This window comes from Pteropus alecto, unplaced genomic scaffold (assembly GCF_000325575.1).
Source record: "Pteropus alecto unplaced genomic scaffold, ASM32557v1 scaffold123, whole genome shotgun sequence".
Classification (NCBI taxonomy): domain Eukaryota; kingdom Metazoa; phylum Chordata; class Mammalia; order Chiroptera; family Pteropodidae; genus Pteropus; species Pteropus alecto.
In genome coordinates, this window is record NW_006433950.1 from 2553427 (window position 1) to 2575281 (window position 21855).

Here is a 21855-nt window from a genome sequence, read left to right on the forward strand (position 1 = left end):
CAGTTGCGTGGGCTGGCCGCACGTGGCCGCTCCTGAGCAGTGGGGGACATGAAAAGCCACCGATGCCCAGGGCCTGAGCCCCCGGTGTGGAAGGGCCGAGCCCGGCCTCTCCCAGGAGTGTGGGGGAAGCAGAGGCCACAGGGGCTGCGTTGACCTTGGTCTGGGACTCCCTTGGCCCGGGTGTGGGGGACACCCTGTGCTGGCCTGTGTGTCCTAACCGCTCACTCTGTGGCAGGCCTGAGGGGTTGGCTGGTTTGCCTGCCATGTGGCCCCAGGCAGGCGGTCAGAAGCAGTGCGGGAGCGCCCTGCCCGACAGCGGTACAGGCTGTGGGACTTCAGGGGGTGGCGGTGGATTTTGAGCTGTTCTGGAGAGGGCAGGAAGGGCGTGGGATGGGGCGGGCAGGGAGGGAACGGGAGGAAAGCACGGGCGTGGAGTGGGAGCAGGTGTCACTGCCGTCCTCCCGGGAGGGGGTGGGGAGCTGGGGGGCGAAGGCAGCAGGAGCTCTGACCCAGCTTGGTGGAGCGTGGGTGCTGGGTAGGGGGTGGGGGCTGTTCTGGAGAGGGCAGAAAGGGTATGGGATGGGGCGGGCGGGGAAGGAACGGGAGAAAAGCACGGGTGTGGAGTGGGAGCAGGTGTCACTGCCGTCCTCACGGGGAGGGGGCGGGGGCCGGGTCTTGCTCTGGGGCAGTGGGGAGCCACAGCGTGTTCTTGAGCGGGACAGTGAGGAGGGCGGAGCGGCACCGGGCAGGGCAAGCTCAGGGCTGACCTTGAGGCAGGGCGGCCGCTCAGGCGCGTGCCCGCTGCTGCCCTGACCCTTGTCTCGCAGGTTTGTTTTTATTACGCTTTTTCCTTTAAACGAGTTCGCTGACCATAAGTGGAAGTAAAATCGCAGTAAAAACACCCAGTGCTCCAAAGCTTGAGATCTCGTTGCTTATTATTCAGGGGTCAGGAAGGCTAGAGGGTGATGCTGAAGACACACTGGCTCCTCACGGGGTCCCCGAGGCGCTAAAGGCGTCCCTCCCTCTGGTCCAGGAGGCGTCTCTGGGACATGGGAGATGGGAGATGGTGGGGTGACCCGCACCCCCGTCTCTGCAGTATTACACCTGCAGCTGCATCCTGGCCTTTGTCGCCTGTTCTGTCTTCCTGCGGATGAGCCTGGAGCTGAAAGTCGTGCTGTTGACAGTGGCCTTGGTGGCCTACCTGGTGCTCTTCAATGTCGACCGCTGGTCCAGGAGGCGTCTCTGGGAGATGGGAGATGGGAGATGGTGGGGTGACCCGCACCCCCGTCTCTGCAGTATTACACCTGCAGCTGCATCCTGGCCTTTGTCGCCTGTTCTGTCTTCCTGCGGATGAGCCTGGAGCTGAAAGTCGTGCTGTTGACAGTGGCCTTGGTGGCCTACCTGGTGCTCTTCAATGTCTCCCTGTGCTCACGGTGGGACTGCTGTGACAGCCTGGGCAACCTCACCAAGACCAACGACACCCTCAGGTGGGGCGCAGCTCACTGCCAGGGCCCCAGCCCTGCTGGCCGTCTCGACTGTGGCCCATCGTGGACCCTTCGCTTTGTGTTGGGGTCCTTTCAAAGCCAGGGGCTTCGGGCTCGCGGCCCGTCTGGACTGGACAGCTGCGGGCGGGCTGTGTGCTTTCCACTTGACAGAAGGCGGGTGACGGGCTCCCCTCCCGGGTCTGCAGCTCTCAGCGCTGAGCGTGACTCATGGGCCGGTCCTCCGGGGGACAGTCCTGTCTTTAGGCCAGTCCAAGGGTGGGGAAGGGGAGGCTTCAGTTCCAGCCCAGCCCCCTGCTTTGAGCAATGTCCTGATCCCTCAAGTTCTGGAGAGAACAGTTGTCTCTGGCCTGGTCCTGGACAGGCGGGTGACCCTGTGGCATGCGAAGGGCTGGTGTGTGCATGGTTCTGGGGTTTGGGGCCCCACGTAGATTGAGAAGAGGGGCTGGACTCCCCTGGAACTAAGGCTGGGCTGTGGGCACCCCGAACACAGCCACTCCTGGGGGTCTGGCCTGTACCCACAAACTCCTGCCGATCTCCCGGCCCTGGACCCTCCCGGGAGCCTGGCTGCCTCTGCTGGTCCTCTTGCTTCGCTTTGCCACGGCTAGTCCTTGTCCTCCACGTGCGAGCTTGGATGTCACCTCAGTGAGGCCTCCCCCACCTCCCAGCCAACCTCTACCCTACACCCCCTTTTCTTTACAACCTGGGGTGGTCTTGTGTACTGTGCACACGAGACCGTGAGCGCTGGGGGCAGCGATGGCTTCCGTCTTGGCGGCTCTTCCCGGGGTAGCACTGAGAGTCTGGAGGCTGCGCGGGGGCTGGGCGGGGGCTGGGCACGACCCCCGCCTTCTCACTTCGTGTCCCACAGCCCCTCGGTCTGTTCATGGAGGGATCTGAAGACCACGATCTGCTTCTACCTGGTTCTGTTTTACACCACGCTCATCCTGCTCTCCAGACAGGTGAGGCTGGGGAAGGCCCCCCGCACCCTAGCCCAGGGCAGCCCCCCGTTCTCCACTTGGAGAGGGAGCGAGGTGGGGCCCGGCTGCCTCAGGGGGAGCAGTGCAGAAGACAGGGTGTCCTCGGGGAGCCCTGGTCCTGTCTCCCTGCATCGCCCACGAGTGGGCCCCCAGCCACTCTGCCCGCGCTGAGCCCGGGACCCTGACGTCCCTCTGTCTGCAGATCGATTATTACTGCCGCCTGGACTGTCTGTGGAAGAACAAGTTCAAGAAGGAGCAAGAGGAGTTCGAAACCATGGAGAACGTGAACCGCCTCCTTCTGGAGAACGTCCTGCCAGCCCACGTGGCCGCCCACTTCATTGGCGACAAGTTAAATGAGGTGTCGTGGCCACTCGCGGGAGGGAGATGCAAGGTCCGGGGGCCGTCCTGCACGGCGATGGTTGTTAACTACAAACCGCTTTCCCAGTTTGCTTCCCCACGCGCCCCGGGGACAATGTGTGCCATTAGCTGTGGGACACAGGCCCTGGGTCCAGAGACCTGGGCGACGCGAACCTCGCTTCTCTGGGGCTCGGTTTCCCATCCGTGAGATGGGGCCACCACTACCTGCCTGGCAGGCTGGCTGCGCCCATCTGGCTGCGTCAGGCATCTGTAACCCAGATAAAAACGCGTGCGTTTCCACCAGTTCCGTGCTGCCGCGTTATGGCGAAGGAACAGGCCTGATTGGGGAGCCGGCTCCTGACAGCGGCTTCTCCCCGGGGGTTCTCAGCCTCAGGACTCGGGGCATTTCAGAGCGAAAGGCCCCTTAGTCCTCCCAGACGGATGGGTTCAGGATCCCCTGTTTTCAGCCAGCCAGGCTGTGGACCCCTGAAGCCCGCTTCCCATCCCGAGGCCGGGCGGGTGGTCACAAGGCCCCGCTTTTCCCCGCCCCCAGGACTGGTACCATCAGTCCTACGACTGTGTCTCTGTCATGTTCGCGTCCGTGCCGGACTTCAAGGTCTTCTACACGGAGTGCGACGTCAACAAGGAGGGGCTGGAGTGCCTGCGCCTGCTCAACGAGATCATTGCTGACTTTGACGAGGTCTGGCCCACCCCCACCCCGGCTTCTGGGGCAGGGCGGGGGGCGGGAGAGGGCGCGGGGCGCCCCACACCTGATGTCATACGCCATGGCTCCCGTGGAGGGGGCATAAACTCTGCACTGGTTAGAAAACGTCCAGATTTGCCCTCTTCGTTGCTCTGTTCACGAGTCTTCCCTGACGGGCGGGTGGCCACGATGAGATTGGGTCCCCGTAGGGCAGCCTGAGTCCCAGCCTGAGTCCCAGCCACGCTGTCCACCTCTCTGGGAGCCCTGCCTTGTCTGCGCTTGATTAGGAGGTGGAGACAAGTAGCGGACATCCCTGCAGATGCTACCGCAGGGCCACGGATTTAGCCAGCACGAGACCAGACCCGATTGGAAGGGATGAGGGAGATGGGGTGTCAGGGGACAGACAGGAGGAGACGCAGGGAGAGAAGCCCCTTGTGCTCAGCTGGGAGCTCAGCGACCCTGTGGGAAGGACGTCTGCATCAGAAGTTGGGGGGACCCCACACGGTCTCAGGATCGGGGGCAGGGCTGGCTGCAGCAATGTGCTACACCCCTGCCTCCCTCTGTCCTGCAGCTGCTGTTGAAGCCCAAGTTCAGCAGCGTAGAGAAGATCAAGACCATCGGCAGCACCTACATGGCAGCTGCGGGGCTCAGCGTCCCCTCAGGGCACGAGAGCAGCCTGAGTCCCAGCCTGAGTCCCAGCCACGCTGTCCACCTGTCTGGGAGCCCTGCCTTGTCTGCGCTTGACTAGGAGGTGGAGACAAGTAGCGGACATCCCTGCAGATGCTACCGCAGGGCCACGGATTTAGCCAGCACGAGACCAGACCCGATTGGAAGGGATGAGGGAGATGGGGTGTCAGGGGACAGACAGGAGGAGACGCAGGGAGAGAAGCCCCTTGTGCTCAGCTGGGAGCTCAGCGACCCTGTGGGAAGGACGTCTGCATCAGAAGTTGGGGGGACCCCACACGGTCTCAGGATCGGGGGCAGGGCTGCAGCAATGTGCTACACCCCTGCCTCCCTCTGTCCTGCAGCTGCTGTTGAAGCCCAAGTTCAGCAGCGTAGAGAAGATCAAGACCATCGGCAGCACCTACATGGCAGCTGCGGGGCTCAGCGTCCCCTCAGGGCACGAGAACCAGGTACTCAGCCGATCTGGTGGCCTCAGGTCCCATCCCCATGAGGCAAAATTCAACACAGCAGTCCCCAGACCTGTCACCTTAACGGGCACCTCCCGGGCCATCCCGTGGGTCTCAGCCCACGTGGTGCGGGTCAGGGTCTCAGGGGCCTCCGCCCCCAGCTGAGGCAGGATGGGCTTGTGCCCTCCACGGCCACGTGAACGCGCCCTGTCCCGCAGGACTGGGAGCGGCGGCACGCGCACGTGGGCATCGCGGTGGAGTTCAGCACCGCCCTGATGAGCAAGCTGGACGGCATCAACAGGCACTCGTTCAACTCCTTCCGCCTCCGCGTCGGTGAGCGTGGGGCGGGCTCTGCCGGCTCCTGGCCGCCCACTCCGCGCTCGGTCTGGCTGCTTTTGCCCTCTGTGTCGCAAGTTCTAGAGATCCCTCTCTGACCGTCACGGGACCCCAGCGATTTGGGCAATTATTTCCTTGCATGTCACAGGGAATTAGCTTCCAAAGTTTTAAGAAAACGGAGAACCCGAAATCACTGGTTGTAAATAGCTCAGCCGACTACAGCGAGAACAAAGCCAAGTTACTAGCTCACGTGGTCACTGCTCGCTGAAGGGGTCAGCACTTAACGCCGTGTACCCTCTGGGATTCCAGAGCCGCTGGGAAGGCCACCCAGACGTCTGGAGCACTGCAGAGTCCGAGAACACTGGGGAAGCCTTTCCCACACCCCGGGCACGGCCTCCGACCTCGGGAGGCACGCCCCAGATGTCCCTTCCGCTGCTGTCAGGGCTTCCTGTGGTCGTGGGTGGGTCGCGTGGCCTCCCCAGGGGCAGGGGCCCGAGGCTTTGCCCCTGTGCTCTGCCAACCACGAACGTCGCCCTCAGGCATAAACCACGGGCCCGTGATCGCGGGAGTGATCGGGGCGCGGAAACCTCAGTACGACATCTGGGGAAACACGGTCAACGTCGCCAGCCGAATGGAGAGCACTGGAGAGCTCGGGAAAATCCAGGTGAGAACCCACCTGGGCACGCCGTGACCACGGAGGACAGGACTTCGCAGGGGCGAGGGGCCATCCAGCCATCGAACGCCCCCAAGGGCCACCAGACGTGCATGTGGCTCGCTGATGACCTCCACCCGTCCCTGCCCCACAGCTTTCTTCCTGCTTCTAAGACTTCGGCCCCCTTTCCTTTGCAGGTGACGGAAGAGACGTGCGCCATCCTCCAGGGACTGGGTTATTCTTGCGAGTGCCGTGGGCTGATCAACGTCAAGGGCAAAGGTGAACTGAGGACCTACTTTGTCTGCACAGACACTGGCAAGTTTCAGGGGCTGGGGCTGAACTGAGGCTGCTGGTGTGGCAGAACGCGCCGGAAGCCGGCGGGAAGACGGCCCCGCGCCAGCCACGGAGGCAGCCCAGGCTTTGGCCACCGCCACCTCCTGACAGTGGCTTCCTCAGGTGTGAGGATTTCTCGGATGCGTGCACTGGACCTGGGGTCGAGGTGACCGGAGTCTGCCCACGCCCGGGCCCCCGGAACCCCATGCCCAAGCCTCCGCACGGCAGGGAAGGGCGCACTCGGCGTTTCGGGCCCCTGGCCGCCTGGGTGCTGTGGTCTTGGAGTGTGACCTAACACCCCTCAGGGCCCGTGAGCTGCACACGAGACCTGTCTTTTCAAGGTACAGGACTGAGAGACAAGTTGTCGACCCCAGTGGACCAGGCAGAGTTGGGTTCCAAATCTCGAAAAGGTTTCTAACAGTAGGGAGAACCATCCGGAGAGGACACTTGTTACTTCTTGCCATCTCTGGCATGCGTTTGTTTTAAATGGACACGCTATTAATGGAGGTTTTGTCTTTTTTAATGATTTAAGACACTAGACGAATCTCTTCCCTCTAGTGTCCTTGCCTTTTTAACCACTGGCACGCAAGCGGGGCCACTGTCCGGTGCCGGCTTGCTGTGGGGATGGAGCTCTGTGGGATGTGGCTCTGAATCGGACGCCTTGGTGCCTGCATTTTGAGGTTGGGCTCCCTAAGTGAAAAGCCTAGGAATGAAGGTGCAGCCACCACCAGCGCCCCCCGGCTCCTTGTGCATTCTCGAGGTCGCCCCTGCAGACTTCGACCCCGCGTCGTTTCCATACCGGAAGAGAAGGAATGGAGTGTGGACGGGACTTAGGTGGCCTCTGGTACTCCTTTTCTCCAGTCCTCATAGCTGACTCTGCAGAGCGTCCGAAACAGAAGGGTGTGCTCAGCTAAGCACGTGTGCAGGCTCCCTGCCCGGGAAGCCGGCCCTCTCACAGACGCTGAGATGTCACTGGGCTGCACAGAACGCATCAAGGCAAGTGCAACGCCGGGTCTGTCTCCCAGCTTCGACTCCGAAAAAATCCAGAGACGCGAGCCTGGGTTCCGAGGAGGGACGGGACCAAACTGTCCACTCCGTGCTCCGCCCCGCCCCGCGGCATCCTCACCAGAGCCTTCCCCAGGCTTCTAACAGGCGAGTGTCGCTAAGTAGCAGGGATCCTTGAGCCCCCTGAAATGAGGGGGGCTTCAGCCAGGGTGACCGGCATCCAGGTCTGCCTGGGACCAAGGGGCTGGGGCGAGGGGCCGTCGTGGCTGCTGGTGCGGTGTGCGCCGCCGGGGTGGGGTGCGGCCTGACAGCAACCCTGCTGTTCACCCGTGCCGTCTCTTGTTGTGGGGCTTATTCTATCCTAAGGGGCTGGGAGGGCTAGTGGCGCCTCTGATGGGTTGTGTGTAACTGGAACAGTATGAATGAATTCTAAGAACTTGCTGTACGAACACATTTTATGGCAGAAACACCGGTAAGGGAAACAGGCCTCACTTAACTGCCGTTTGCACACTCTGGCTCTTCACGTGAAGGGCTGGCTTCGGGGGAGCGTGGTCCTGGAGTCCACGCACACCGGCGGGGCCGCCCAGGGAAGCCGGGCCCGTCGCTCACGCGGCGCAGGCACGTGGCGGGTGCCTCTGTGCCGGGCGGATTCCCACTCTTGCAGGATTCAAGTCATTTTTTTTTCTCCTAGCAATGAAAATCCCAGTCGGGAGTTTAAGGATTAACTGGTTACCACTCATGTAGTTTTATTTCCTGTCGAAGCACTGTGCTCAGATAACCGTGCGGTTTTTAGTGTTCGATGTTCAGACTGTAGTTTGTAAACTGACCCGAAAAACCACTTGCAGTTATTTTTTTATAACTGTCTTCTAGTAACCAAGTCATTTCTTCACAGGGGCCACTCTGTTTTATGACAGGACACATGTTTTTTCTAACACCAACCTTCTCTATGGTCCAGAATTCACTTACAAGGTTCTACGCAGCCGGTCTCACTGACTCGAGTGCAATCATGGCTGTGGTGGTCTGGTTCACCTGCTAAGACGCTTCCTGACGGGAGGCCGAGACCAGGGCGCAGGGGTGCTCACCATGGGTGGGCGCACAGCAGCGGGCTTGGAGGAGGGGCCTGCAAACGACCAGGGCTCACCCTGTGTGCCGAGTCTTTGTCGCTCTCTAGCGTCGGTTTCAAACGTTATATGTCACTTTTATAAAGTACCAGTGTCTCTACTTTGTTTAGCTTTTCATATATTAAATTAACAGTTTGGAAAACCTGCGTGATTTCTAAAATGCCTGGCCTGTCGATGTCTTCTCTGGTCTTCAGGAACTTAGCTAAAGTAGACCTCCTGTTTAATGACTGACTACTGCGAGGTGGCGGCAGCGTCATCGCTGCTCTGAGGGACTTTGCCCCGGTCCGCTCCGCTTCTGCTTTCTAAAGCTCAGGATGGCTCCAGAGCACAGCCACGTTCCTCCCTCGCAGGGGCTACTTTTTGAATCAATCATCAAGATCAAATCTGGTAAGTTAGGAACTATTTGGGGATTTTTTTTTAATGGGGAGTGTGGCACATGTGGAAAAACTAAGGGATTTTTCAATTATTTGGAAGACTTGCTTCTCTTAATGGATGGCTGTGAACTTTTATCACTTCTGATTCAGTCCAGGAAAAGGTTAAGGGGTCACTTAGCTGATAGGCACAATCCAGCTCACAGTCCCAGGTTCAGCTTTATTACCTAACAGAAGTCCAGTTTCTGGAACATTAAAAGTAATCGTTCCAAAGTTTAATTAAAAACACAATTTACAAATATTTAATATCTTCTGAAAAGCATTTCCAAGTTAAGCATGAAAAAAATATATACACAATATATACTCAAATACCAGTGAGCTTCAAATCCCATGAGGTCCACATTCAGCAGCATCAGTCTTTTGAGGTACTTCAAAATCTGAAAGAAATACCACTGCATTCAGCATTTCTTCCCTTTTAATGAAATAAACCCAAAAACGTGAAGGGAAAGGTGGCACCCAGTAGAACTACCCGTGCCAGTCCTTCTGGAACACACGCACAGCACGGCTAAAGACCAGGTGCACTAGGTTACTGTAGCTTTTATCGCAAAGGTGTGGACCTTTTACTCTTTAGACAAAATGGAAAGAAAACTAACTTTACATGTTAACACAGGGAGGCAAAACCTTCCCCATGTTACTTGAAGGGCGAGGACTGACATCCCGTCCCCCAGAGACGCCCCCCCCAGAGACACAGGGCTCGTACCTTCTGTTAAGTCTACCAAGCTGCTGTCTACGATGGGGGAGGGGATGGAAATCCCCATTGCCTTTCGAACTCCATACATGCTTACGATGTCTCCTGGAGTTACTTGCTGGGCAAGTTCTTTGAGATTATTGGTCACTTGTTCAGCTAGAAAGGGGGAAAAAAAAGTTCTAGGTATTAAAAAATCAAGACTATTTAAAAGTGAAAAGCTGTCCACCAGCGTCATTCCAGTGCTGCTTTGGGGTGCTGTCACGACGCAAGCTCCCTGCAGGCGGGGCTGCCACGCACCGAGATGCATCTCCCTGTACGAGGGCCCCAGCAGGCAGACCATGTTGGGTGGGGGTCTGGTGCTCAGCCGCTCGTTCTGCGCTTCCTGGAGCTCCCTGAGCAGCCTGGTGGTCTCGTCGAGTTTCCTCTGGAACACTTCAGCTTCTGTGGTGAGACAAAAGCGCACACTAGAGAACACAGACACGACCGGTGCTGGATCGTGGCCGGTAAACCGAGGCTTTGCTGTTTATCAGTTAGTCTTCTCAAAGCAGTAACCCCCTCATGTGACATCCACGCCACAGACATGCTTAACCGCTCCCTGAAGCGTGGCCCGCCCGGATTTTCCCATGGAGAATGGCTGCTAACCTGTACTCACGTGACACTGTCCTGACCGCCTGTGTCACGCAGTGCTTCCATCGAGTCTTCCGGAGGTACTCACCCTCAGAGTCAAAAACTTCAGCCGGAGCACCAAAGTTTGCTACCGCTTCCAGGGCCGTGAGCCTGTCCCGAGTCCGGGAGTCCAACTGCCCCACTGGCTCCGCTTCTGTCATCTGCTTCCAAAAAGGGGCAAGAACGACCTCGGCGTGCTAAACCCCGACAGCGGCAGCATGAGAAATGAGTAAGAGCTTGTGTTTACAGGCCGAGTTATCCCCCCCTATTTACTTTGGAGTTTTAAGTCTGATGCTTATTAAAAATGTCCTCCCAGAATACTTTTAAAATGCCATTCCTAAATCCTGGCCAAAAAAAGTGTCCATAAATCCACAGTTCTCTGTAATCTAGGACGTGTCTTATGTAATCAGCATCATCTGTTTCGCGAGGCAACAACTCTAAAGATGAAAGGGCCGAGAGCCTGATGACTGGCCACACTGTAAAGAGCTTTTGGTGATTACGACCAGGTCTCGTGCTGCCGAGGCTTATGGGCGATGTCAGCCCCCCGCCCAGTCACTTGTGTCCCTTAGTAGGTCTTGTACATAAGATACTTCCTGGGTCTCCCCCAGGCCCAAAGCCAGGCTGTCAGTATCACATGGGAGGAACAACATCTGAAAAAGGGTGGACTTTCATTTTTGGAATCGTAAGACTCAGAGTTTCCATAACCTCAACACTGCTTTTTAGGAAAAGATGAGCCCAGAGGATGGCTCCCTGGAAGCCGCCGGCTCTGCCTGCACCCCGGCACGGTGCACTCCCAGCTCGATCTGGCTGGACCCCGACTCCTCTCCCGCCACGTGGGCCAAACTGTGTGGCGGAGAAGCCCACGTCTCTTTACTCCATCTCACACCTTCGGGTGTTCCTCTCATCCCTCAGATCCTCACTCACTGAAGTGCCTACCTTTCCTCCCTATCCTTTTACTGAAATTGCGCTATGATGACAAATGACACTCACCTGTCTCTGTAGCACCTGCCACTGCTGAAGTCCTTCCTGCGTATCCTCCTCCCACGGTTTCCCACTTTAACTACTCGTGTTCTCCAAGGTTCTGTCCTTCAACGCTTCCCAGACTACGTGTTCTCTCTGGACAGTCTCATTGCTTTACCGACGAACATGAACCTCTGCCTTCACCTGACAACTTCCAGACTCACAGCCTGGACCTTGGAGCACCAGAGACATACAACTCCCACGATGTCCCTAACCACTCCTACACACCTGCAACCAAATGCAATTTCTTTCCTTGCCAAAGCCCTGCTCCTTTTCCTGGATTTCCACCGTGAGCTAGTACGATCATCTCCCTCATGTGCCAGGTCCTGTCAATTTTAGCTCTGCCGTGTTCCTCCTCTTATTGTTAGGCCGGTTTGTTTTATTTTTCTTTTGCGTAGTCGAGTCCCACAGCTTTTCACCCGTCCCTCCTCTCCAGTCTCTCTTTCTCCTATATGTTTTAGCATAAGGTCCTGTCTTCTGGGATAAAATCGCAACTTCTTGGCACTGCAATAAGATTCAACATTTGGTCCTGTTCCCCAGGTATCTGTGGTCATCCACTTTCTGGGCACTCTGTCAGCTCTAGGCCATGGCACTTGTAGTCCTGCCCACTTTAGAACTGGGAGAACGCCTCTTCATCCTTCCAGCAGCCCCTCTGTGAGGGTACCCTCAGTCACCCCAAGCACTGAGTTCTCCAACCTGCATTCCCACGTGCCCACGCATCGTCACTCTGAGCTAACTGGTTCACGCCCCCTTGTCTGCACGCTTGTCTGCCCCATGAGCTACAACTACGCACCCCACAGGCAAAACCAGTCCTTTCATCTCAGGAAGTACTCAAGTATTTTTCTTTTAAAATAAAGCTGTATCATTTAGGTCTTTTAGCTTATTCTCCATTTAAATACTTTCAGAAAAAAAAAAAATCACCTCTATTTCTTTTGCTGTGTCAAGTGTCCTAGTCTGGCCTTCATCTTCAGGTGATGGCTGTAAGGATAAAAAAACATTTTTTATTAAAAGATATATAAAAAGGCAAAGATAAAGTAAATAGAAAAATAGCAAGTTTCATAGCAAGAGAAAATAAAAATATGGATTACTGGAAGTTTTTAAAACTCAAAATGAATTACATATCATTACAAGCATTTTGAGATTATCTTGTGAGTCAAGGATATCTACTACTAGTGACTTCAAGGTGGATAATCCTATGCCTCATCAAAAAGCTACATGTGTTTAAGAAGGTATTTGGCAAGCGGAATAATTTCCAAAATAAATGCAGTCTGTTTTCAACAACAGGTAAACAGGAGTACAATGTTCTCAGACAGCAGACAATTACTGTGAACATTCAAACGTTAGAGAAGGTGCAAGCCTCTTCTAGTCCTAGCCCTCGAGATAATGCACACACATAAACGAATGTATCACGCACGCTTGGTATCTTTTTTTGAAAGGGAGAATCGTGACTTAACAGTCCCAATTTTTAAAAATTATAAACCATGTATCCATATATAACTTTTCTCATTTCTAGGATAAATTCTGAGAACCGCTGAATCAAAGGGCACAGAAACTAAATTTGAAATATATTGCCATATCAACCAAATGAAAGCTGTTCAATTTTAGTTCAAGACTTAACTCAGATTAAGTGATGGGAAAGGCATAGTAAAAACATTTCTGAATTGATATAAAATAATATTTTTAGGCCACGTGAAGAAAGCAATTCCTGTGTTAAGACGACGGGAGCTCTTTCAACCTTAGGCGCCGACTCGACTTTGCTGCTAGGTCACCTGAATACCGGCCACCGTAGGTATAGAGGGCAAGGGACAAGGCAACTATGGTCACAGACACCAGGAAGTTATGACTCCCAAGAGAGACAGGACTCCTCTGGCCAGGGCTGCAAGGACATTCTGGAGGTCAACTTTCTTTTCCATCAGAAGGAACGTTTTTTGATTCTAATCCCTGAACACAGTCTCTAAATTATTCCGGACGTGAGCCACGTCCCACGGAAGTGGGGAGAGCGCGCGAGCACGGACAGAAGACAGCAACGAGGAGGCTTCTCCTTTCTCGAGGCTCCACCACTGGTATTGCTGAGCGATAAAGAAAGGGACATTTCCTCTCATTTTACTCAACTCGGTTTCAAGCCAGGAGCGAGGCGCGCCCTTTCTGTTGGATACGGATCACCAGCCGAATTCTGAGCTGCAAACCCCATTTTTGATTCCTATTTTCCCAAGATTAGGAGATGATGACAATCCTCCGGCCCGCACAGACCCCGGTGCCCGCATTACTCGTTTCCGTTCATTGTCCTCCACCCATGGTCTCCACCCGGGCTGGGCTGTCTTTTCAGGGGAATGGACTTCAGCTGTCATGCTGGTTAATCCCATGGTTTCATAACACCGAGTGACTAATGCTCGAGAGCCAATAAGAAGTTATCCTGGTTTTTTTTTTCCAGAAGCAGTCTTACCATCTCTGACTCTTGCAGGGTTCTAGAATGCCCTCCTTTGGTTAAAACATCCAGCAAACTATCTGCCATGACGTATGGGTAATCTTGGCACGTGGCTAAAAACTCATGGATGCTGAAAGAGAGAGTGTGGGCAAAGTCATTTCTATATAAATATTCTCCACTGGCTTAATCTTCCTGTTGTACAACCGTTTTTATTAGATGCCCTTAATTTATACACCACGATGTAAAATGTTCTATCTTGGTACGACACTGTATTTACATATTTACCAATGACAAGTTTATCTTCAGGAGAGAAGGAAACAGTACCAAGAATACGGTGAAACGAAATGCTTCCGGGGAAACAGTTAAACATAAGATCTCGGCGATGAAGGTCCCCCGACCCCGCAACCCCGGGCTCGGTCTGTGGGGCCCCCTGCTCCTCCGATCCACTTCCTCCCCAAGGTGATCCGATTCACCTCCTGACTCGCATAAGCGCCAAGACCCTCCAAGACATACCCCGAGTTTGGACCCCACCCTTTGGATACACACGTGTACACCGATATTTCAGAAAAATGTCGCACGTGGCATTACGGACGAACTGGTGACTCACCTGAAATCGCTCGGCGGGTCAGGGTCTTCGCCATAGGTTGAATAGATTAAGTCAGAGTCGTCCTTGCTGATGTTTGCAAACGTGGAGTCGTAATGCGGCGCGTAAGAACTGTAGGGCCCGTAGTTCAAGTATAACACTGTTGGTGAAAACGACACGCGATACTCTCCTGCGTCCTGCGCGCCGGTCTGCGCTTTGCCTTAGGAGACACCTCCCTTCTAACCTCGCCGCTCCACTGACTGGCACACAGGCTAAGGCAGACTTCTTCCCCCAGGCACTTGTCAAAGTCATGACTCGAGTGAATTTTTTCCCCACAAAGCGGGGAGAGAGGGAAAAAGAGAAGGAAACTCATTTTGAATACTAACACCCCATCTTTCGGTTTCTTTTTAAGTTAATAAAAAACCTAATTAAACTTGCAAACACACCGCCAAGCGTCAGTGAATAAAACAATAGATGGTAATCGCTTCCCTTCCTTCAGTCGCGAGGAGAAACACGAGCACTCCGTGGGCGCCTCACCTGGAGTCACTCTGTTCCTCTTGTCCTCCTTGAAGCCCTGCAGCGAGTTCACTCCGGACTGCAGCCTTCCGGTCGCCATGCCCAGCCTCACCGGGCAGTAGCCGGGTTCTGAAACACAAGACCGAGCGCGGTGGCGGAGGCGCGTGTGGCCATGAGCTGAGTGGCGCGCTCTCTCAGGGCGCTGCCACGCACTCGGCTCCGTGACATCTACGTGACCGTGGCAAGGTGGGCTAGCCCTGGCTGGACCCGGTTTTAACTTAAGAAAATCTCTGAGCTCAGAAAGACAGGCACGTAGCCAGGGCCCAAACCTGGTCCTTTTTATCCCTCTCTACTGCTTCCTGGAACCCTTTATAGTCACGTTACGTTCTGCTTAAAAAGAAAAGATGTAAAAAGTGGACCTTTTAATGTTAGGATGGAAGCGGACCCGCAGAAAGGGTTAGTGAAGCACCGAGTAAGGGGAAACCCCTGAACACCACGACACCGAGAACGCGCATTTGGGATCAGTCACTATCTGTGAGAGGCGTGCTTTCAGCAGTGAGGACAGCCCTTCGAGACGTGATCTCTGCGAACCGGGAACGAACCCGTGACGACACTGGGGATCGTGGACCGAGCAGAGGAACTGAGCAGGACGGTGCCAGAAGGCATGGTCTCTCTAGCAACGTCCCACAGAAACGGCATTCTCTCTCCTGAATCAGAGCCCAGTTTTGGGCCGTGACCCCATGGCGTGGGGGCTGCTGCCGCAGTGAGCAGTGTGACAAAGCGCTTGTGAGAAACTACAAACATCTAAGTCGGATCTCCCCCCCTTCCCAGTAAGCAGTCTGGGGTCCGGTGTCCTGATGAGCACTGGCTCTTCCGCCCACAACTGAGACGTGAACAGGGCACCTTCCGCCTTAGACCTGCGAACTGCCTGGCCTCCGTGGGCAGCTGAGTCCCATCTGGCCACGTGCGCCTACAGGGGCTCAACACCCAGGACACCGGACCAAGGGCGGAGAGCAGACCCTCCCCGGTACGAAGGAAGGGGAAGATCGGAAGGGTGCCTGAGTCACGTCAGCTGCACACCTAGCATGAAATTTCGCCACAGCCCTACGAGCGGGAGCAACGTGCCCAGTCCCGTGGCATTTTCTCTGGCCCAAGCCCATGCAAATTTGTACTACGTGTAGTTCGCAAAAAAGCAAAAAATGGGTTTTCGTTTTGAAAGCACAGCTCCAGTTTCTTTTCTCCTAAGGAACTCCGCCAGCATTTCGAGAGTGGAATGCAGTCCTGGAGGACATTAACGGGCTCGCCCACCCTCGTGGCCGGCAAATGCATCGAGCTCCTCCCGGCTTCACGGTCCTTACCTGCGATGCCCCCATCCCTCACTCACCTTTTTGGGATCAACCTAAGCATCACCTTGTTAAGGAAGCCTTCTCTGGTCCCCTCTCTGAGACACTACGTAGGTACCTTCTGTTACATACTGTCACAGCTGCTCTTTTCCTCTGTCGTCCTGATCCACGGCAGACAAGCTGCCACCTTCCCACTGGACTATTTTTGTTTGTGCCCTCCTCTCTCCACCCTACACCATAAGGGGAAGGGACGTGTCCCTAGCTCCACGCCCAGCTCTTCAGACACACAGCGAATAATAAATGCTGGACACCATCTCCTGAAGTACAGGAATCCCGTCATTATTTATTTTTGTGTCCCCAATTCTTTCATTATGGCAACACGACAATGGGTATTTAGAAAATAAGTTAACATTCTTGCATCTGTTTATTGCAATGTGATTGTTTTCCCCCCTCAGACGAATGATAAAGTTCCTACATCAAATTTACATAAAATCTCAAAATACTGCCAATATTATCTCCATTAAAATATCATCTGAGAAAATAAAAACATGACTCAAGTTCTAAAATGGTGATTCCCAACCTTTATAAACTTTCTACCAATCACAGTGAAAGACACAATGTTGTCAAGTATATATTATTTCATTACTATCAAGGTATTACATGGCATACATATGGATACGATTCACTGAAATGAAAAATCAGTTAAGTGTATTATGTCATAATCTGAGGGTTTTGATATAGCTCTAGAAATAACAGTGTACATACTAGTCTCCTAAAACTGGGGCTAAAAATTACTGCCCAACTTTTTGGCTTTGTTAATGGTGGGTCTGATATTCCAAGGATTCTGTATTTTAAAGAAAACTTGATCTATATAGTTAGTACCTACTTTAGGATAAAGAAAAGTAAGGCTAGCTGTTAACATGAAATATACAATGTCTAGCCAAGTCCTTTATAGATAATGATACAGTTGGATTTACCAATAATCGGGCTTGTTGCTTTAAATGTTAATGCAAGGTATTGCTCTTTACCCCAAAGCAAGCGAGTTCACGCACAAGTCTAATTCTGTGAACCTACCTCCTACGACAGGGTCCACAGGGTGGAGAAGGCCCAGCGTTGTTGTTCCATCTGGTTTTCTTCTTTCAAATTCACACTGCAGTGACCCAAAGTATTCACGTGGCATAAACGGCTCTATACATATACGCACACATACACACGTCGCACTGAAAAGCCTTACTTCAGTTGAATCAAACTATCATAGGTGGCTATCGTCATTACACCTAGACACTGACCTTCACACCTATCTCCATATATACAGGTGCTGATGGGCTACCAAAAATGGTTAGAAAAACCTCAGAATTTTACAGAGTTGTGTGGGTCCTGAAGGTCATCTAGCTCTGCCTATTCCATTTAAAATGGAGGGAACCAAAGACCAGGGAGGGGGGTGACCTGCCCAAAGTCATATATTAATCTATTTGGTTTTAAAACCAATGTCCTGAAAAATATGATTTCAAAAGCACAGCTTATAGTTTCTTATAAGCTTAAAGTAAAGTAAGTTCATTTTCCAAGTTTAGAAAACATTAACTTCACTAAAAAAAAAATCCAGTAATAGATAAGATTATCTAATTTACAAATAAATATATTATTAATTTCTCTTCTACGAGTGTTGTGCTAAAGACCATTATGGCAGATATGGATAAAAAGTACACAAGCAATTTAAAAACTAAAAGTTCAGACAACCTGAATCAGTAGGTCGTGAAAAGAAAAAGCCCCATCACCTGACTATTAACCAGCCGCCTGGTCAGCTTCCCTCCAGATTCCTTAACGATGCGATCAAGCTGTTCCTGCTCCCTTTCTAGATTATTGCTCTTCAGTTTATCTTCAAGCATTTCTTTGTCTTTCCTGAAAACACACATTAATACTAAGTAAAAAACAACAAAAAAAGATAAGGTGAAAACATTAAAATGGATTCCAAATATGACTACAACTATAGTGGAACCATGCACCCCCGTCACCAACTAAACTTTGTCCCTTAATGCCCAGTAAGGGCCCCGAATGCCGCAGACAGCAAGGCAGACCGAACGTGCGTGCTGGTCTCCTCCAGGGGCGTCCAGGGTTGTTTGCCTGAAACATTCCCAGTACATTCACAAAAATGAATTCTACTACAAATATATATTGAAGGGAGAAGAACACGATTATTTTTAAAGTGTGATTTTAAAATTTAAATTTAAAATAAATTTAAAATGTATAAATCTTAGAACAAAAACTCGTCAATTTGCCTTAAGACGGAGGAATTCCAAATGCTAGTAACTAAAACCCTCTTCTGCAGTTGACAGCAGGGAGCTGGCACCAGGGCCGGCAGTCAGTGGTATGGGGTAGGGGGGGAGGACACCCACGGCTACATCCAGCCATGCCGGCTGCCGCCTGGCAGGGCCAGCGGTAAGCTACTGTTCCTGCCAGCTGACGTCCAGTGGGGAACACGCACAGAGCTCAGTGACAGCCCATCTGTTTTGGAAGTAGCTTTAACTATGCTGAGGCTTAACTACTGTCTCAACTCCATTATGGAATGTGGTAATGAATATGCATATTTCCCTATGCAAATAGCTCTATTTAAATAAACTCACTGACAATATGAGTCCCTAAAGATAATTTACTGGTTCTAAAAGTACTTTCATACGAATACACATTCAGAACTGTTTTCTGAACTATTTTTGGACGATTCCACACGGTGCTTTAACTGAGAAGAGGGCATCACATCCCCGAAATGGACTTCCACGCCCCAAACCACCACGGGCTGACCAGGGCTTGGTCCTGCTGAGGCAGGCACTAAATCGGTATTTTTCCCCCTTACTAGCTCGAACGAGACAGCTTAACCTCAACATCTCAGAGACTCTTTACTTTTTGTCGTCCTTATTGGGCCTCTTGAAGGCCTGCGCCTCAGCAGAGCCAGCGTCCTCTCTCTCTGCAGGCCAGCAGCCTCTGTCCCCTCCGCCGTGTGAGGCGTCTGCTTTGTCTTTCTGCTTTCGACTTTTCTGCAAGTCTGCCATGAAGTCTATGCTCTGCTTGAGGCTCTGAATTCTCTCCTAAAAACATTCAAGAATATTCTTGTTGTACTTTTGTCATTAATTTTTAAAGTAATTCATTTTTTTCCTCACAAGAGCTTGCACTAACCCTGTCGTCAACTAGGGAAGAAAAACAGTTAATTGTAATTATACCAAGAGTATTATATTTAAGAACCAGGACAATAAATCTCTTCCTTCAATTCAGATGACTTCATTTCCTACGTAAGAGAATACTTTATAACTTTATTGCGTCATCAAAAAGTTCATAAAAAAGAAAGTATGAATAAAGACAATTCTTTGCAATACTAAATTTAAAAAGTAAAAATTGGTTTAATAGTATGTTAAAATTTTATATTTAAAAAAATGGCTTATCTTTCGAAATATTTAAGAATTATCAGGTATTTTAAAACCTAGAGCAGGTGAACACCATCAAGTCCCTTACATTCTGGTGCCCTAGGCTGATCACTGATGACTGGTGTTTTTGTGTGACGTGTCTCAGGAGAATGCGAGGTTGCTACCGGTACAGCTCCTCTCAGAGCCCGTCACAGTTCTTCTAACCAAAGAATCTTGTTTCTATTTTGTGAAACACTGAGATGCACTGTGGGATTTTCTGTGTGGTTAAGGGCCTGAGGCTTCTGGAGGCAGATTCGTTCCCAGTGACGACTCTGCCTTTGAACTCTGAGCGCTGTCACTGCATAGGATGCTGGAGTGCTGCCGGCTCCTTAGGGCTGCATAGCAACAGCAGGGAAGACTTTGCAGAATAACAGAAACTACAACTAGAAAGGATCGGAGGTCATTCAAAGAAGAACAATGTAGCCCAGAAATGCTAAGTGACTCACATAAGGTCACAGGACCGTAACTAAGACCAGGCCCTTTCTCGGCAGAGCTACTGTGTCGGTAGCGCAGGTTGCGGGAGCCTCCAGAACACGCACCGTTCTTTTTACTGAACTTTCATTTTAAAGTAATCTTAAAGCTATTAAAGTAACACATTTTATTGTAGACAAAGATGTGAGCAGAGAAAATAAAAGCCTTGTTAATGTATTATCTCGGGAGGAATAGTGTTAACAGGTTTATCGTCCCAGTATTTTTCTAAGCATAATACATATCGACAAAATGGAATTATACTGTGTATTTGGTTACAAGCACTTTTTTCAGTTAATAAACTACAAGTATTCCCCCATCATTAAACATTCTTTAAAATGTTTTTAATAACTGCATGGTAAGTATTCCATCCTATGCATGCACCATGATTTAACTGGACATTTCGATTATTTCCAAGTTTCCACTCTCACAGATACCAGTCTCATGAACACTACTGCACATAAATCTCTCTAGGAATCTCTCTTTAGGATAAATTCCTAGAAATGGAAACAGGTAGGTCAAAGGGAATGAGTATTTTTAGGGCTTTTGATATTTACTGCCAAACTGCTTTCCAGAAAAGTTGTATCAACTTATACATTAGTGTCTGAAAGTTTCTTGGCCAAATGAACAGTACCATTTAAAAAAAAAATCTGCCAACATGATTTTTAAAAACGTGTCTTATTTTAATACAAACTCTAAAACATTCGTGTCATTATTTCTGCAATTGTTTCTTGATCGAGTCCCATTGCGATGGGAACCACCCGGCCACTCCTCCCTCGCCCCTCTCCTGCTCTAGTAAGCGAGACCGGCTGGCACGTAGCTGCTCAAGAAATGCTGGTTAGGGAAATGGGCTCAGACCCCAAAGTTCTCAGTAATCTTTTTATTTCCACTTTAGAATTTTATAAAGCAGAACCTACATTAAAAACATTTTTTTTAAAAACACAGCATGCACAAAATTAAAATAATGAGAGAGAGTTTCTAAATTCTGACACAAGAAGAAAAAGATGAATTTAATTTATTTTCTTCTGGAAGCAATACCTTTTTCTTTTTTGGTAATTAAAATGTCTCCGAATCAGCATACTGTTTATCAATCCTCGGTTTTACAATATTAAATGACTTAAAGGGCCTGATTCCTCGTCATCAACAACAGTTAACACCTGAGTGCAACCCACATACCAGGCATCGGTCACTGAGGGAGACACTACCATCCCATCTTCCCGAGGTCACACGGCATCACAAAGGCAGAGCCAGGACTTGAACCTTCATTAGTCTCACTTCAAAGCCACCGTGCTATGAACAGCGTGTGTCCTATTTTGTTTGTACCATAATGCATCCTTGTATTTATTTAGGAGATCAAAAGAGTTAGTCTACATATGCGCACTCTTTATAACATGTCTACTAATGGTCATTACTTGTGTCACTGAACAAGATGAAAGACTGCTCTACCATCTTTACACTGAACATTCAAAAACAGTTATTTTAAAAGACACCATTCAGGGAAGGGTGTGCTGGGCTCTCCTGGAAGCACTGCTATTGCAGGAGGTAATGCAGATCTAAATTTAAACATTTAAAAGTCACTGTTGTAAGGACCCCTCCCGCCCAGGGTGGAGAGAACAGGCAACAGGAAGCTATAACACAGGATGGGTAGGGCTCCTCAACAGGAAGAGATCTGAAAAAAAGGAAGGTAACAGAGAGAAGAGGGAGCGTGGAGAAGAAAGTTTATTTTCTGTGCTGCCAACCACCCCACCCCCAGTAAAATTCTAGGGAGACTGGACTCTTTCACATGTTACACTAACTTCATCGGTTAAAGAGACAACAAATTGAAGTTGATAAATTTCCTATGAATGTTACATCTGCACATTAAACTGTCTTCTAGAAATTTAAGGTACTTAATTTGGAATATTTAAAGCTGGCATTTGCTGGAAGTGTTTTCCCTTCGAACACAAAAAGAAGCACCACGGGTTTTTGAACCCGGAACATGGCTTGTTCTGTATTGAGTCTGTCTACCCTGAGCGGGATGAACATGTTACAGTCCCCTTTCCTCTGCCAATTTGTGAAGACGGGTAACTGGCTTACATCTCGGATTCCTGAGTCCTTAGGAAAGGGTGCGGACTGATGCTGTCTAAATACTGAGAGAGTAAGAATAA

The 21855-nt window shown here is 51.2% G+C and overlaps 2 protein-coding genes across 2 annotated transcripts in view; one reads left to right on the forward strand and one right to left on the reverse strand.

Annotated features, from left to right (window-relative positions):
- Positions 1-8262, forward strand: part of ADCY7 (adenylate cyclase 7) — a 43768-nt gene extending 35506 nt beyond the window's left edge. The window contains exons 17-25 of the mRNA XM_025044593.1: positions 1097-1227; positions 1278-1487; positions 2371-2461; positions 2682-2837; positions 3390-3536; positions 4568-4672; positions 4888-5002; positions 5545-5669; positions 5855-8262. Of these exons, the coding sequence (XP_024900361.1) occupies positions 1097-1227; positions 1278-1487; positions 2371-2461; positions 2682-2837; positions 3390-3536; positions 4568-4672; positions 4888-5002; positions 5545-5669; positions 5855-6001 (1227 nt within the window). The 3' untranslated portion in view covers positions 6002-8262. The remainder of the gene's footprint in view (positions 1-1096; positions 1228-1277; positions 1488-2370; positions 2462-2681; positions 2838-3389; positions 3537-4567; positions 4673-4887; positions 5003-5544; positions 5670-5854) is intronic.
- Positions 8263-8687: 425 nt separating this feature from the next.
- The window catches only part of BRD7 (bromodomain containing 7), a gene marked incomplete at its 5' end in the record, with an annotated part of 32480 nt that continues 19312 nt past the window's right edge, over positions 8688-21855 (reverse strand). The window contains 11 exons of the mRNA XM_025044594.1: positions 8688-8924; positions 9248-9391; positions 9533-9676; positions 9951-10098; positions 11843-11899; positions 13365-13476; positions 13954-14089; positions 14467-14574; positions 16863-16938; positions 17564-17687; positions 18684-18868. Coding sequence (XP_024900362.1) covers positions 8869-8924; positions 9248-9391; positions 9533-9676; positions 9951-10098; positions 11843-11899; positions 13365-13476; positions 13954-14089; positions 14467-14574; positions 16863-16938; positions 17564-17687; positions 18684-18868 — 1290 coding nt within the window. The remainder of the gene's footprint in view (positions 8925-9247; positions 9392-9532; positions 9677-9950; positions 10099-11842; positions 11900-13364; positions 13477-13953; positions 14090-14466; positions 14575-16862; positions 16939-17563; positions 17688-18683; positions 18869-21855) is intronic.